At 34.2% G+C, this 17,061-nt stretch overlaps 1 protein-coding gene across 3 annotated transcripts in view; it reads right to left on the minus strand.

Moving 5' to 3' along the window:
* Positions 1-17,061, minus strand: part of CSMD3 (CUB and Sushi multiple domains 3) — a 710,218-nt gene that overhangs the window by 439,177 nt on the left and 253,980 nt on the right. The window contains exon 7 of one of the 3 annotated variants that reach the window (XM_035546235.1): positions 6,759-7,055. The exons of the other annotated variants lie outside the window; for them this stretch is intronic. Coding sequence (XP_035402128.1) covers positions 6,759-7,055 — 297 coding nt within the window. The remainder of the gene's footprint in view (positions 1-6,758; positions 7,056-17,061) is intronic. 3 annotated transcript variants of the gene reach the window in all.

Consider the following 17,061-nt stretch of genomic DNA (forward strand, 5'->3'; position numbering starts at 1 on the left):
AACACACTAATGCCGTAGCACAATTTTCTAGAGTCTTTTTGCAGCTTGAAGGTTGGCATTAGAGGACATAAATACAGAATCAGATAAGTAGATAATGATTTTTTTTAATATGAAGAAGTATTCATGATTCAAGATGAGCAAACAGAATGTAAAGTGAACCATCCACTTTTCACACTATTTTCTTTCATTTAATTGAGATTATTTGTTTCAAGATCCTGCAATAATTTAAACACAATACCTTTGTGCACAATAAATAAAATGACTAAAATAATGTAGATTACTTTTTGACTCCTTGCAGAAAGGAGAGATGATTAAACAAAGTTACTGTTCATTACTATATATTAAATGGATAAAATGAGATTTTCAGTCTCTTCCAGGTATATAAATTTTGCTGGCTGAAGATCTGTTTTAGCATTACCCCTTCCCACAGTCAAAATGTTTTATCCAGAATAGAAGAAAATATAAATGAAACTGAATGTGATTTTTTTCCCATAAAATGATGGTTCAGCAAACATAGTTATATACTTTAATGAAGCTTGCCATAGACATATGATTCTAACCTAATGTGTGCATTTCATGTTTATATTAAAATATAATGTATTTTGATTTTACTTTAATATGATACATTTTCATTTTAATAGTGCAAGTTCTCAGGTCGTTCTTAATCTACAGATGAAAACCTATGACAATTTACAGAGAATAGTACTGTATATAATATAATCCATGTACAATTTAATATGTACTTGAAAAAATCTCATTGGGTTCTTATCGCAGAAAAAATACACTGAAAGGAAAAACTACACTGAAAGGAAAAAAATCTCTTCTCTTGACTTAAAAGTATAATTGTTGAAGAGCTGCTGGAACAATAGAGTTATTGAAAATTTTTGCAAAATAGGAATGCTCTCACTGTACTTCCACTAAAAATTATGAAAATATTTTACTTCTTCAGGTAACTTCCAACTAATATAAAGAACATCTTTGTACAATAATGTAATGTAATTATGATCTGGACTATATAAACTGTGATAGAACAAGTACTGATAAAAATAAAATGAGTGTGATATATGTTATAATATAGGTTATTCTATATATTAGTACTGTGCTAAGAATGATGAGGAGTTATAACTTGTTTACACACATGGTCTTTAAAATGCTTAAGGTCATAGGTTTTTATACATTACGCATATCTGAAACTTTTGTAATTTGATCCTAAATCCAAAATCAGTTACAGTGAATAAAATTAACAACAAAACCAGGGCACCATGTCTTTTGTATATTTTGCATGTCTCCTCATAGATGTGCATCTGGCTACCACAATTTTGTGCTTCATAGCCTTTCTTGACAGCCATTGAACTACACTAGCACAGACTGCTCTGTAAGTGAAGGTTGTTAGTGGCTGCTTCGAATAAGTGTGTGTTAAAAAATGTTACATCTTCAATTTTAGTCCTTTGTAGTTATTTCAGATGGATAATAAATAGGGGCAGCTATAAAAATGCATGCATGATTCAGAAGATTGTTTTTCTCCTTTTTTTTCCTTCTAATCACACTGGACTTGACTATTGGATGAAAACTGATCTCCTTTCCAAAGACTTTTTGAAGTTGGAAGATGTAAAGAAGCTTAAATCACCATTATCAGTTTTTAATCTAAGAAAAATCTTTAAATTAACAAACCATGGATTATAGATTTCATCCAGCAAACAGAAGATGCCTATTTATCTCAATGCACACATTAAAGAGGTATTTCCAAGTGTTTTAAGAAAAGTTAAACAAATATAGTTCAGTGATTAAATGCTTGAGCTCTGAAGTTATATCTGCATTACGCTAATGAGAATTTCTTGGGACTTTATAGACTACTGTCACTTCTAAGACACAAAGAGTACACAAATCTTACGTATGAGTATTCTTATACAAATACATGAATACAAAAATCTTACTGCAAAATATATTGATTTTCTTCACACTCACATTATTATAGTTGTGGGTTTCACTCATCACACACACACCCCAAAGAAAAAAACCTGCAAACATGCACTGGTTTCTTACTTGACTCTATTAAAAATCTTTAACAGCTCTTCATAAAATCTCTGCTTCCCTGCTCCTTCCTTTCTTTTTCTTCTTCTAAAGAAGAAAATCTCATAAAATGTAGGACGTAGGAATATATTTTCTATCAAATCTTTAAAAAGCTTACATCAAATAATCACAGAGCAGTGCTCTATTATTTTACTGAATCTTTCAAAAAAAATCAAGACAATCAAATAACTCCCTCTTTGGAAAACAAACTGATTGAAGAGAGTTTCATTAGCACCCGATTTAATTCCTCTTTCATTTTCTCTTACATTTTGTGTTCTCACTTTTATGATTCTCTTTTACTTTAGAACAAGTTTTAAACTAATCTTGTCTCCTACCTTCAGACACTCTCCTGCAACACAGCACAAAAAGAAATCCAGGATTAATGGGGAACATCCAGCAGCAAAGGTGTGTTTTTTTTGTTTTGTTTTTTGTTTTCCCCTCGCTGAATCATTTCTTTCTGGTTATTACTATGATACTACGAAGTCAGATATCAAAAAGCTTAAGGCAAGGTGTGATAGTTAAGAGTTCTAAAAGAAGAAAGGGGAAAGGATAGAAATGAGAAAGCCTTGGTTAAAAAAAAAAAAAAGCTGAAAAGGTAGGGAAATAAAAGAGAAAGGACACATCAGTAAAATGAATAAAATAGACTTTGAAAACAAAAAGCTAACTAAATAATCAAAACAAAAAATGTTAATCCCAAAACTGAGCAACTATTCATGCTCAGTTTTCATTCATAATATGGCTAAAATTTCAGTTATTCTCAGAGGTATTTAATGAAGATGAATGTGTACTTCTGTATTTAAAATGAGCATGCATCTTTAGACAGTCTGAACATGCTATGAAAGCACTCACTCACTAAGAAAAGTTCTAAAATATTGCTCATTATGTTTGCATACACTGGAAAAAAAATTCTACAGTGCTAAGAAAGAGAAGATCAACCTAATATGAATTCTAAAACAATTCAGTAGCACCAACTACATTACTGAACTGAATTCTTAGTTTAATGAGACAGATTATATAAAAGAACAATATGTCAGATTATCCTCTATTAATGTAGTTATGACCAAGCTCACAGTACTTAAATACTTCAACAGAAGATAAACAAGGTAAAAATCACATTTAATTTCCTTCCTGACTTCACACCTGAATAAGACAGATCATACAAGAAACTGTGATGTAATAACCCTATGTGCTTCCTCCCACCCCATTTTGAAATAGAGGAAGCAATATGCTTTCTTGAGCTTGAATTCTTGGTTCCATGAGAACTTAAGATCCAAAAGATGCTATGTTTCTCTTGTAGCTGTAGCATCTAAATATATTCTTCATTGGCTAATCAACCTGTACCTTGAAAGCAAGATTTTCACCCTTCATCTAGTCCCTCCTCCTTCCAGAAGGGTTCATCACTCCAATAAGAAGAATTGTTCTCACACTTCTCCCTAATGTATCTATTTATATCTTATATACTTATTTGTCTTTATGTTCCCTACATATTGGCATTCACTTCCTGAAACACTTATCCCTTCATTCCATCTTACATTTTATTTTGTAAGGTGGGATGCTCAGAACAATATAATACCAGTATAGTACTTTTATTTATCTGATTCAGTCTGAATTCTTTTTTGACGAAGGAACTGTAATCATGTCTAATATTCCTCATGAGATCTCACTGCCACCTTATCATTTATATTTGCACTGCCCTATCACTTATGGAAATATTTCAGGGAAAGCTACTGGGTTTCCTTTTTTTGTCTTTTAAATAGTCATAATAAAAAACCTCTCTTCTTCTGTCATTTCCAGCTTACAATCACAGAGAAGAAATTCTTCAACCATCCTTTGACACAAACTACAATTATTTTTGAAGTCCAGATAGTAAGTGTGGTAGACTAACTTTCATCTAGTAGATTAACTTTAGACAGATGGAGACCTCTAGATCTCCCTTGCATAAAAATAACACACACACAAAAAAAAGTCAGTTTAATAACAAAAATAATGTTGTTTACCGTTTCTGGAAGAGCTTATTCACAGAACTATACTACAGAATCCAGCATTAGGATTCATTCTATAGTTAATATTTTGCATCGATGACAATGTATAATAAATCATAGCACTATTTTGATCTAACTAGCAACATTCTCAAAACAGTCTATGGTAAAAACTGCACATACAGTAAATTTTTAATAAATCATATATGTGCATGTTTAAAATGGTAAGTTTTAGTAAATTGTATTTAGCATATTAAATGTTTATCTTTTTAAGCACAAATTACCTTGCATAGGTTTGGAAGCAAAATTTTTGAGTTATGTTCAAGAAAACAGGAAAAAATAGATTTCCAGAACAAAACCTAATTTTTAATATCTGTTAAGTAGAGAAAGAATTAGAAAAGGAATTTACATAAACTTCCTAAGCAGGTCTAACAAATAGTTCCATAGGAAATTTAAATATGCAGGGCAAGAAAATTGGTTGGATATTTTCATAATGTTTTCATTGTCAAAGAGAAGCTAAAATGATTCAGTAGAAATTCACATGAAACTCTATAGAAACACCTGTGGAATATCTCCCCATTATGGAAATTAATTCCTGTGAATAAACTGTAGTCATACATTCACAACCATTCCTTCAAAACACGTCTGTGTAATGAGAAATTTTGTATAGTGGACCATAACAGGTTACTTAGTTAGTCAATCTGATACATTTTCATGGCTACTGTAAGCGTACTATCAAAAATTGATGATTACCAAGTGAAACCATTTTTTTTCTCAGTATATGAATATCCACTCTACTATCAGATGTATACTGTGATGTGGGTATAATACAATAAAATTATGTTTAGAAAATGTCCAGCAAATTCTAACAAAATCAAGACTATAAACACGCCATGAGGGAATAAACTGCAGACATAGCTAGGTATGGACTTTGTTCTCTAGGAGAGTGTATACAGTATTGATCTCATCTGTACATGTGCTGCAGTTTAATATATGGAAAAAAACAAACAAACAAACAAACAAACAAACAAAAAAAAACCCATAACATTAGCTTAGCAAAATCTTGTTGTCCGTCCCCCCTGCGACCACCCACAGTGTAAAGTTTTGTACTTTAATATGGCAATGTAATTCAGAAGAGCCTTATATATGTGTTAGATTAAAGGACAGGTCAGAGGAGAAAAGGACAGTGAAACAACAGTGGAGAGGACATTGTAGTGCAATGACTACAAACAGGTGCTAGAAGAAACTGTATGTATATCACAGTTACTGCCAAACCTAACTGCCAAATTACTATACTCTCATATCCGTAAATTAGAAGAGATTATTACAGACCTTCAGATACTCCTTCATAACTGAAAATAAGCCTGTTTTCTACTTTTTAAACCTGACCAAAGATATTCTAAACAGAATGCCTAGCCATTCAACCTGTAGAAACCAAACTCTTAATTTATACCAACTGATAACCACAAAAAAAAAAAAATATTTGTATTGATAGAAATTAAAACAATTAAAAGACAAAGCTATTTAATGATTTGTTTCACATGCAAACCAAATCAAATACAGTTCTTGTTTTTTATAACCTACTTAATTTACATAATGTTTTAAAATTCTGTAGAACTGCAGCTCTGTCCATAGGTCTTAGTAAATGAACCTACAGTCATTTATGCAAGGTGACTATCTGATCCAGTAGGATAACAGATTCCAGTCTAAGGTTGTCTTTACAAAATATCAACCATATAAAGAGACATCTACAAATTGCTTGTGCTATAAAAGCTCTTGCTTTTCGATATTTTTGTGTTTGTAAGTTCTTCAGGTACAATAGCTTTACATGAAACAGACTACCACAAAATAATAAATAATAATATGTAATAAATATTATTCAATAACATTAACCTGCAACATCTGTATATGAAAAAAAAAAACAACAACATATGACAATCCAATTTGTTTCTGAATGTCTCTGCTGGTTAAATTAAGACATTCAAGAACTGCTGTTACTCAGACGTAATTTTCATATTGCCGTTTACCTTTTAGCAAAATAAATCTTGCTTTGTTAAGGCTCCAAGTCTTCACTATTAGTACTTTTGCATGTGGATTAAATCATCTGAATATAGGAATATATCAAAACTTTAGCTTTAATAATAACTTAATACTCTCCACTGAATTCCTTAGTGTTCTAAACTTTTCATTCACTGTGCTTCATTCACTTATTTCATGTTTGATAGAATAAAAATGTACACACTTTTAGAAAAGCCAAACCTTTGCTGAAGATTTTAACAGAAGGGAGATGGATACAACTGCATCACTGGTTAGTTTAGAACAAAACAACTATTTATAAAGTACAGTTTTGTTGTTTAATTGCTTATTTCTAAACATATATGTAGCATAGAATAATGTTTTTATCTCAACTTTTATCTCACACTAGCCTTGACAACAAACCATAATGATATAAATTATAAAGTGAAAATTCCTTGTTCTTCCCCCCTCCTTTTTTTTTCCTATAATTCAAATTAATTTAAATTACAATGACCATATTAATTACATTTTTTCATCTGTCTGCCCCATTAGAACTCACTTTTTAGTAAATTTAATTCCTTTCCCATTTGGTTTAATCACACTTCTGGAATATATACCTGACCTTTCATTTTTGATTTATACAGAATATTTTTTCCATAACTACATGGTCACAAGTAAAATAATATCCAATACCTCTATGAGTAACAACTGCAAGTTCTTTAGTCCTTTCTATCTGCTCAGCTTTTCTTGGTCGTCTTCTTGTGCTTTGTATGTCTGCTTGATGAAGGGAGAGTTCTTCCTTGGAAGAGGCCGATTCCAGAATTGATTTTCTTATATTCATGGCTTGCACTTGTTGCTCTTCAGAAGGTTGTCTATGGGTGGATACAGTAACATCTGCAGATGTGCTAGCAACAGTAATAGCACCAGTAGTGACCGCAATAGGCTCCTCTAACTCACCAGTGGAGGCAGTTTTGATCAAAGTGGAAGAACCTGTGGGACACACAGTAGCACTGGATGCTAACTTTTTCTTTTGAATTGTGTTTTCCTGTTAAACCTAAGAGATTAAATTTCCCTCTGTTTGACATAGTAAAGACAACTGACATGAAAAGAAGAAGGTCAATATGGTTTATTTAAGTTTTGGAAGTAATCAGAACATTTTTTAATGGTAGTGAACATTTTGGTAATTATAGTGATTTTATACATTTAGTTTTAAATGTGCTGCAAACGTTTGTAGTATTAACTTTTGTACCAGTCAGAATGAGAGCACATAATTTCTACACCTAGAAATTCAGCCAAAAAAATACCTTGGCTGGAGCAGAAAATAAAGCTGTAAAATAAAGGGTACCCCATGAGTAGAAAAGTGATAACCGCCTTCTTGAGAAGTGATACAATAGCATTATGTGGTAATCTAGGTAGTAGGTGAAGCTTTGGTAGTTCACCTGCTAATAAGGCTGTCAAATATGTTCACATACCCAATTCTTTCATCAGATCTTGACAGGGTTCTAAAAGCTCATTAAAGCATTTACAGTTGTTACAAGGCCAAGGGCAGATGGAAAGTAAAAGGTACACATTTAAACAAAACAACATCTAAGCATAATTATCTATATTTGATATTGGACAAAGGCTGCATCTGTAATTTTCTTTTTACTCTCAGATTTCTGAAAAAAAAAATAGCAACAACAACAACAAACCACCAGATTATTTAACTAAGAAAAAAAAAAGTTTGATTCATTAAAAATTTGTCTATGCACTGCTTAGGAAAACATTTGTTTAACGCTTCTAAGTTGTGTAGTAGCTAAAAATACGTAAACCAATGGCGATTAATTTTTTTAAAATATTTTATTAACTTTTTCATCTTTCCCTATCCCCCAGAGTTGTTTGCAAATGTTTGGAGGTCAACTCTCCCACCTTTGAATATTTAGAACATCTAATGCAGTAGCAACTCCATCTTGACTGGAACAGACAAATAACTGGGTAATGCATAATAAAATTCATAATAATAATAATAAAAAAACATTAACAAAGTTGATGTAGCATGAACTATACTATGCTCTATTAGTATATTTAATACATAATACTGAATAAGGAACTCTTCAAAACTCATTCAAACATTCCATGCTTCTATATTTACTCCTGAGCTGTCCTCTCACACACATTTTGAGACTTTGAAGTGTAGTGCACGATGACAGGATTAAATCAAAACTGTATTTGCACTGTTAGAAGAAACACTAGAAAATGGAAATAGAATTTACAGTGGAACTGGGCAGTATATAGCACCTTTCATGTGCGTGCTATATCAAACCTATTTACAAAATTATCAAATATACTGTATAAACAAATGAAACAGATCTTAAGTGTTAAAAATTCTCAGTCTTGATAATAAAGTCTGTGTTGTTTTTGGTTTTGTTTATGCAGAAATTTTAGGTGGGAAATGTTTTATTTTGTTATTCAAATATAACAGAGTATCTAAGTATTATAAGGTAACAAACAGAGCTTCTGTATGCATGGAATAAATTGTTTTCACTATCTTACACATAATATCTTAATACCTGTTTCTCAGTACAGCAGTTCTAAATCATACGGTGGGAGTTCTCCCTGCACAACTAAACAACCTTAAAAGCACCAGATAAAACTCCAGGTTTATGTGTGGGAAACAATCATAAGTCTTCTAGTAGAGGGTAAAAAAACAAACAATAATAACAAAACAAACTAATAACAACAAAACAACTAAACAAACAAACTCCTTACTGTCCTATGATGGCAGCACTGTGACTAAAATGGGCCTAGGCATGTTTTATTTTATTTTGGAATAAAAGAAGAAAAAATTCACAACAATGAATAATATTACAACACTAGACTAGTTATGATTCAGGTTACAATGAATTTTTATAGATTGCTATCAAGATTAAAACATAGAAAATACAAGTGCATGACCAAGAGATATTTTGGAACAGGATAATGCTGCTTAAAACAAAGAAAGAAAACTTACTGCATGTCACATTACCACTACGTTTAAAGTAAAATATATGTGGATGTATCTTTATCATGCAAGAAAATGTACAAAAATAAGCAGTAGTCAGCTCTCAATATCAAGCTCAAAACAAAATTATATTCAGAATCTCAGTCAAATGGAATGTTATGTCCTAGTGTTTTAAAGACGCACAGCACTTTAGTGGAAAATAATAACAAATTAAGAGAAAGTCCATTTAAAAATAAAAATTAAAAAAAAAAAAAAAGCAAGTTAAAGCTTCCAACTGCATACATTGAAAAGTACTGTACCACTGTGCTACAGAGGCAACTTTCAAGCAAAGACACCTAACTTGTTATTCTTGTTAGGCAAGTGGAAGGAGATCAAGCTGATAAAGCACAGGGCAACTTAGTTCAGAAAACTAGTCTGAACGAACCACTACTCAAAAGTGTTGTTAACTGCTACAACTTTGGATAATGGAAACATATGGAAGACGCATAAGCCTTTCTATTTATATAGGGGTGGAGATTGCTCTTGATTCCAGCATCATTTCTAGTAAAGAAGAGAGGCAAGTGCCTTTGACATTTCCCTGAGACAAAGCTCCAGAAATAGATTATGAATCTGTGCTAGATGCACACAATTTGCATATGCAATATGCTATAACTATACACAGGGTTCCTCTTGTAAACATATAGCAAAGGAAATTTACCACAGATAAAATCCCGGTGGAAATTCTGATTTAAATTAATCTCATGGTCTGACTTCATGCAAGTAATCACTGAGGGAATAAAATAATCTAGGGAGAGTATGAATATCTTTGCCCACTCTGCAGAAGCATTCACCAGCAAAAAAAAAAAAAATGTAAGGCAGAAAATAATAGCTAATACAATGAAAATGCTTCTATTGAAAATATTTTTTTCTTCCCTTTTAGAATACCACAACTTGGGAAAGCTCACCTTAAATTGTGGGAATGCTAGAGGAATGTATCATCCCTTTTTAATTAGTACATATATTTAAAATTTACTCATTTTAAGTTGTAAAGAATGTGTCAGTAGTGAATTAGAATTTAGCAATGTTTAGAAACTGTAGGCCTGAAAAAAGGTAGTGACCACACAGTGTTTACCACAAGGAAAGTTCATGTGTTGGAAAGAAGGATCGGACAAATGCAATTCTTGAGGTAGATCTTAATTCAAATTTCTATATTTTAGAAACAATTTATTTTCTTAACCAAAATAAATTAATCTCAAACAAGATGACCTGAGTTTTATGCTCATTATAGAAGCTTGAGTTCTAGGCTTATTACAATCATAGAATCATAGAATGGCTTGAGTTGAAAGCGACCTTAAAGATCATCTAATTCCAACCCCCTGCCATGGGCATGAATGCCACCCACTAGATTCAGGTTGCCCAGGGCCTCATCCAACCTGGTCCTGAACACCTCCAGGGATGAGGCATTCACAGCTTCTCTGGGAAATATGTTCCTGTGCCTCACCTCCCTCTGTGTGAAGGATTTCCTACTAACATCTAACCTAAACCTACCCTCCTTTAGTTTAAAGCTATCTTTCCTTATCTTATCACTCTCTAGGTAAAAAGTTACTCTCCATCTTTTTATAAGCCTCTTTTAAGTAATGAAAGGCTGCAAGGATGTCTCTCCAGAACTTTTTTTTCTCCAGACTTAACATCCCCAGCTCCCTCAGCCTCTCTTCATAGAAGAGGTGCTCCAGCCCTCTGATCAACTTCGTGGTCTTCCCTTGGACTCACTGTAACAGGCCAATATCCTTCTCATGCACGGAGCCCCAGACCTGAATACAGCTCTCAAAGCAGGGTCTCACAAGCACAGAGCAGAGCAGAGGGGGACAATCCCTCCCTTGACAGGCTGGCCACCCCTCTGGTGATGCAGCCCAGGATGCAGTTGGCCTTCCAGGCTGCAAGCCTTCTAGGCTGCTGGCTCTTGTTAAGCTTTTTGTCCACCAGAACACCCAGGTCCTTCTCTGCACGGCTGCTCTCAATGAGTTCTTCTCCCAATCTGTGCTCATGTCTGGGACTGCCCCAACCCAGATGCAGCACTTTGAACTTGGACTTGTTGAACTTCATTAGGTTCACATGGGTCCACTTTTCAAGCTTGTCCAGGTCCCTTTGGATAGCATCTCTTCTTTCTGTTGTATCAGCTGCACCACTCACAATATTGTGTTCAATTCCAGATTAAGCTGTAGTTTTCACCTGTAGCTGCTATCTCCTATTAAACCAGAACTGTTTTTCTCTCCTAGAGCGGTTAGCATAAGCAAGAACTACTAGGGATTAGTCAATATACATTAGCACATGATTTAAGACTCAATTTTTAAAATAAAATTAACATAATTACCTGCCAATATTTAATTATCATTCTTTCTTACAAGATATGATTAAGAAAAATGTTTTGGCAGGATTCAAAAAGACAGGATTTTAAGGAAAATGAATTAATTCTCTAAATTAAATTGACAGTGTGAAATTACAATATTACCATGCTTTCAAATACCAACCACCAACTGGACTTAAACTATTCTCATCACAATGCCAGTTTAAAATAAAGCTTCGATACAGATTATATTACCATAACTTCTATTATTACAAGCCAACTGTTACTATTCCATAGATTAAAGGCATGTTTTCAGCCAGTACAATATAACTAACTTGAAAGCCCACCACTAAACATTTGAAATGCAACCAAATAAGTATGATTCATCAAGAAGTATTCAAAAAATGTGTTAAAGATTTTCTAAATTTGCTCTTTCTTCAGAGACAACTGATAAACAAATACTAGCACTAAACTAGTGTTTTAATACTACTTATTTGTCCACTAGTTAATAACACCATGCTGATTAGGAGTCAAAAAAAAATCCAAAAAGGTTAATATTCTATAAAGTGAATTTGTTTTGTATCATGCATGGATTAAAACAAATGTTATCCATAGGAGCATAGAATAACTCAGGGCAAAATGTACTGCAGGAAGCCTCTTGGCCATGCTTCTGCATAAAGCAGTGTCAGCCCTGAGGTCAGACCAAGTCATTCAGGATCTTATATGGTCAAATCTTGAGAAAACCTCACAGGATGGAGACTGCCCAATTGCCCTGAGTCAACTTGTTCAAAAGCAGGATTCACAGCAAGTTTATTTTTATATATGGCCTGAAGATCTTGTTTCCAACTCTTCCATTTTTCTCTCTTTCTCTAACCCTACTCCACCGTGAAAAGCTTGGCTTTGACTTTTCAATAATCCTCCTGCAGACACCAGGAAGCTGTTAGCTTTCCTGGCTTCTCCAGGATGAACAAATCCAGCTCCATCAGCCTCTCTTCACAGAGCAAGGGCTCCAGCCTCCAGCTGCCTCAGTGGCACTCCACTGAACTTGCTCTAGCAAAGAACTTGTCTTTCCTGTGTTGGGGTCCAAAACTGGATGCATTATTCCAGCTGTGATCACATGAGTATTGAGTAAAGGACAATAATTCTTTCCTTTGATCACATATTCCTGTTAATATAGTCCAGGATATTGCTGCCAGGGCACACTGCAGGTTTACACTCTGATTGCTGTCTGCCAGGACCCACAGTGCCATTTCAGCAGAGCTGCTTGTTACCTGCCATTCCTATGCCAGGGTTTCTGTCTTCCTGGGTGCAACACTTTGCATTTGTCTTTGTTAAGTTCCATAAAGTTCCTGTTGGCCCATTCCTTTATCTTGTCTACATCTCTCTGGATGGCAACTCTATCTGTGACTATATTGACTGTTGACTGACATTTTGGCATCATGTGCAAATCTGCTGAGATTGCACTGTCACTGATTTTAGATCATTGGTAAACACATTGAACAGAACTTGTACCAGGACAGACCCTTGCAGTACTCCACTTGTTACTTGCAGTACTCCACTTGGATTCCAGGTAAAGTATGGCCTGTTAACGTCTATCCTCTAAATTTACAAGTTATTAACTTCAGCAGTGGAAGAATAAATGAAAATTGGTAGATTATTCATAAAGTAGTTCACAAAAAAACTATAGTATATGCTTGAAAAAGACGAAATAAATGGGAAAATTTAGACTATCAGACTGTAAAAACATCAGTTGAAGTAACAATAGATTTTTAACTCCATATAAATTGTGTTCCCTTTGGCCACATTACATAGTATGAGTGCATTACAATCCAACTAACTTCAGATCTGAATTTTTACATATCAGTAGTAAATTACTCTTCTATGTAACGGCATTTCTGTGTAATGGAATTATATTTCTGTGCAATGTAGTCATATTTTATACCACTGAGGTATATAATAAATGATTATCAGGACTCTGAGGGCCCTGATGGGCATAAACAGCTCTGCCCTCCATCCCATAGGTCTCCCCCATCCCTGCCCATGGCCCAGGACCCCTTTTCAGCCCCTGGGGCTGTCAGTCCCTGCCCCGGTGACACCACAGCAGGGCCAGTCTCCAGCTCTCTGCAGCACTACCTTGCGCAGCCATGAGCACAGACCCAGCCAGACCCATGAACCCATGTCAGAGTCTCAGTTTGTTTCTAAACCCATCCTCGGGGAGATGCCAGATGCTCAGGGCTGGGGCTGTCCCCAGTGCCCTGGCTGCCTTGCTCCTGGCCGGGGTGGTGGGATGCATCCTGCCCTACTGGTCTGCATGCAGATCCCCTGTGGTCCACAGTTCACCAGCCCTCAGGGAGCCAGCAGCTGCATCTTGACTGTAACTGTCTCTTAATCACTGTGAAAAATATAATGCCTACATACAACTAAAAGCATTACATTTAATAAGAGGTAAGTAATTCTCTCTTATTTCTCACTCAGAATAAATAAACGAGGTTCTTTTCTAAACAGAGTAAATGTTGCTTATAAGGTAATATAAAGATTAACTACTTATAAATGAAAATGTACCATCTGGTCTTTTCAACCTAAATGATTCCATGATTCTATGATTTTTGTTGTTGTTGTTGTCTCATTAAAAGGTCAGGATACACTGAATAAACAAGGAATATTTTTAGTAATACTTTTTAAGAAAGGTCAAGTGCGACAAAAACAAGTCTCTAGAAAGGAAAGTTCTTTCAGTGCACAAACTGATCCAAAATCCACTTAAAGAGAGAAAGCTATTCCTACAGAACATTATGTGCTCTCAGCATCAGGTGGGCAATAAGCAAACTTTTCAGTAATGAAATGGGCATCCAGTACAAAACATGAACTTTGCCTCAGGAAAAGCTTCCCTGGGAGATGTCCCCAGTGATCCATTAGCCAACAACTGGAAGGTATCTAAAGCTAAATGCTAACATCTTACAGTTTTCAAATGTATTCTTTCTACTGTAGAGTGCCCTGTCTAAAAGTACACCAATTTGATTTTCAGAGATGTCAGATGGTTCTGAATACTTCTTATATTTCTTAGCTGATAGTACTTAAGGAGTTCTGAGGAGAGTGGTTGCTCAGAATATCTGGTCACAGCAGATTTTTGAAGAATGCTTTGGGGTTGGAAGGCACCTCTGGAGATTGTCTAGTCCACTGACCTTCCTAAAGCTGGGTCAACTAGAGCATGTTACTCATGATAGTGTCATGTTTTGGATAGAGATAGGGATAGAGAGAGGAGATAGAGAGGGATAGAGAGGAGACAGGGATAGAGACTCTACAGCTTTTCTGAGCAAGTTGTTCCAGTTTTTAATCACCTTTGCAATAAAAAGGTTTCTTCTGTTTAAATGGCATTTCCTGAATTTCAGTTTGTGCCCACTATCATTTATACTTTTACTTGGCACCGATGAGATGAATATGGTTCATCACCCTCTTTACACATGTATGCACCAACATAACCATTTTGGTTTGGTTTTTAAAACAAAAACATTTTTCTGTTAGAGAGAAGGGTCTTAAACAGCTGTATTTTCTAAAATGGAATCACGTATTTAAAGAAACGCATATCTGAACTAGAAGTTTAGAATAATATACATGCTACACATTCTTTCCACTTTTTCTTTTTCTTAGAAAAATATCCTACCCTCAAGTCTAACTACCTACTTCAACAATCAAATTCTCAGATATAATTTTGTAGGTCAGCACAACAATTTATTTTCCAGAAAAACTCAAAGCTGACACTGGAAAAAAAACCTCCCTATCTGAGAGATGTATCCTGAGTAAACAAACAAATAATGGGTATGAATCATTCTAAAGAATATTCTCAAAAACAAACAAAAAGATTTCTATGAAATTATCAATATTTCTTATATATGTTGAGATAGTAAAATACCCTTTCAAGCTGTTCAGCTTCCTCAGATTATATAAAATATCTCCTTTGTCCAAATCAAGGACATACAGATTCCTAGACTCAATCACAAAATCTATTCCTCCATCCAAAGATGGAAATTCAATATTTTTCACAGATTTTTCCAATTTTCTAGAGTCAATAACCAAACATGGCTTTGTGGCTTTCTGTTCCATGGGACCCTGCTTTCAGCAATTTCTTTACATCTGTAAAAAAGAGCTAACTACTTTAGGAGGCTCATACGTATCATCAGACCATGAAGATAAAGAAAGAAGTAGTGGTAAGTGGAAGTAGTATTCATGTTGCAGATGATAAAAAGGAACAAAAGACAGAAATGAGGATTAATATTATTCTAGGTTACTTGGAAAAAAAGCACAAAAGACAGACTGCAGAATCAGGAGACTAAACTGTGGAAACTAGTGTCTCAACTAGTGTTGCAAACTTCTGTTTGTATTTTTATTTATTTCCATTAAATTATTTTTATAACTGTTAAATGAGCAATATTCCATTCTTAATACCCTTGGGGAATGATAAAATCCTAAATATAATAGTTTTTAAGAACGGATTATCTGTTTTTTGTTTGTTTGTTTGCATTTCCCTGCAAAGGATTTCATTTTTTTCCTCACAGGGAATTCTCTGCAGTATATACCATTTCTTAGAATTTAAAGTCCTTAATAAAAAACAATTTTTAATAACTATTACTTAAATATTACTTGGATTAATATCAGCAGTTTCATATCTTCCTCTGCACAACCTATTTCACATAGTGTTGTCATTTCAAAAGTAATTTATGTAAACTTACACTGATGGTAATTAATTCGTATTAAGCATGCCTTTCCTGGAATTATGTGTGCATTTCTGACCATCAGAAAGCCTTTTTGTGTGGTTTTGAGGGACAAAAATTCAATTACACAGAATCACATAATCACAGAACGGTTGAGGTTGGACCTCCGGTTGATCTCTGGGACCTCCAGAGATCATCTAGTCCAACCCCCCTGCTCAAGCAGGGTCACCTAGAGCACATTACACAGGATCACATCCAAGTGGGGTTTGAAAATTAAAAACCTTTCCCTTCTCAGAAATGTAATTATGAAAGACAACTGAAACCTTTTGAATGGGTCTTGATTCTATGGTTCTATGATTTTGGTCTTGTATTGAAATGGTCATTCTTTATTCTGAAGTTCTACATGCTTATAGCATATTATGTTTCTCTTTCTTTCATTAGGTTATGGTTATATATACCTAGAATTTGGCTGTTAATAGAACTGCTAACAGTTTTACCATCATTGCTAGGTATTTACTTCACATAAATTAAATGGCACTGTGATCATGTTGGCTGAGGCAAGGATTTCTGAAAGATTCCACAGAGTTCCCACAGTAAGTTCTTTTATGTGTAAGAAAAAGTTACTGTATGAGAAGTAAATGAGAATTTCCAGCAAGTATTACATATTAAATTTGTTCAACCAGAAAATTAAAAAAAAAAACAAAAAACAAAAAACAATAAACATTCATTCAAATACAAAATGAGTGCAAAAAAAAAGGAGAATTTTTCCTCTGTACAAAAAGCTTATGTGCCTGTGGGATACTTGAATATCAAGTAAACCCTCAAAAAGGACATTATGTTAGCCTCCACAAGAGGTAAAATGGTGAATTTCGTCCAGGTTGGTTAATATTCATAAATTTCCATTGAGGTCATTGGGAAGATGAATGATTATTAGCATAAATACTACTGACTGGTTTTCCGTAAGCGTCAAAACAGTGTGCTCAGACG

Source organism: Cygnus atratus, chromosome 2 (assembly GCF_013377495.2).
Source record: "Cygnus atratus isolate AKBS03 ecotype Queensland, Australia chromosome 2, CAtr_DNAZoo_HiC_assembly, whole genome shotgun sequence".
In the NCBI taxonomy this organism is placed as follows: domain Eukaryota; kingdom Metazoa; phylum Chordata; class Aves; order Anseriformes; family Anatidae; genus Cygnus; species Cygnus atratus.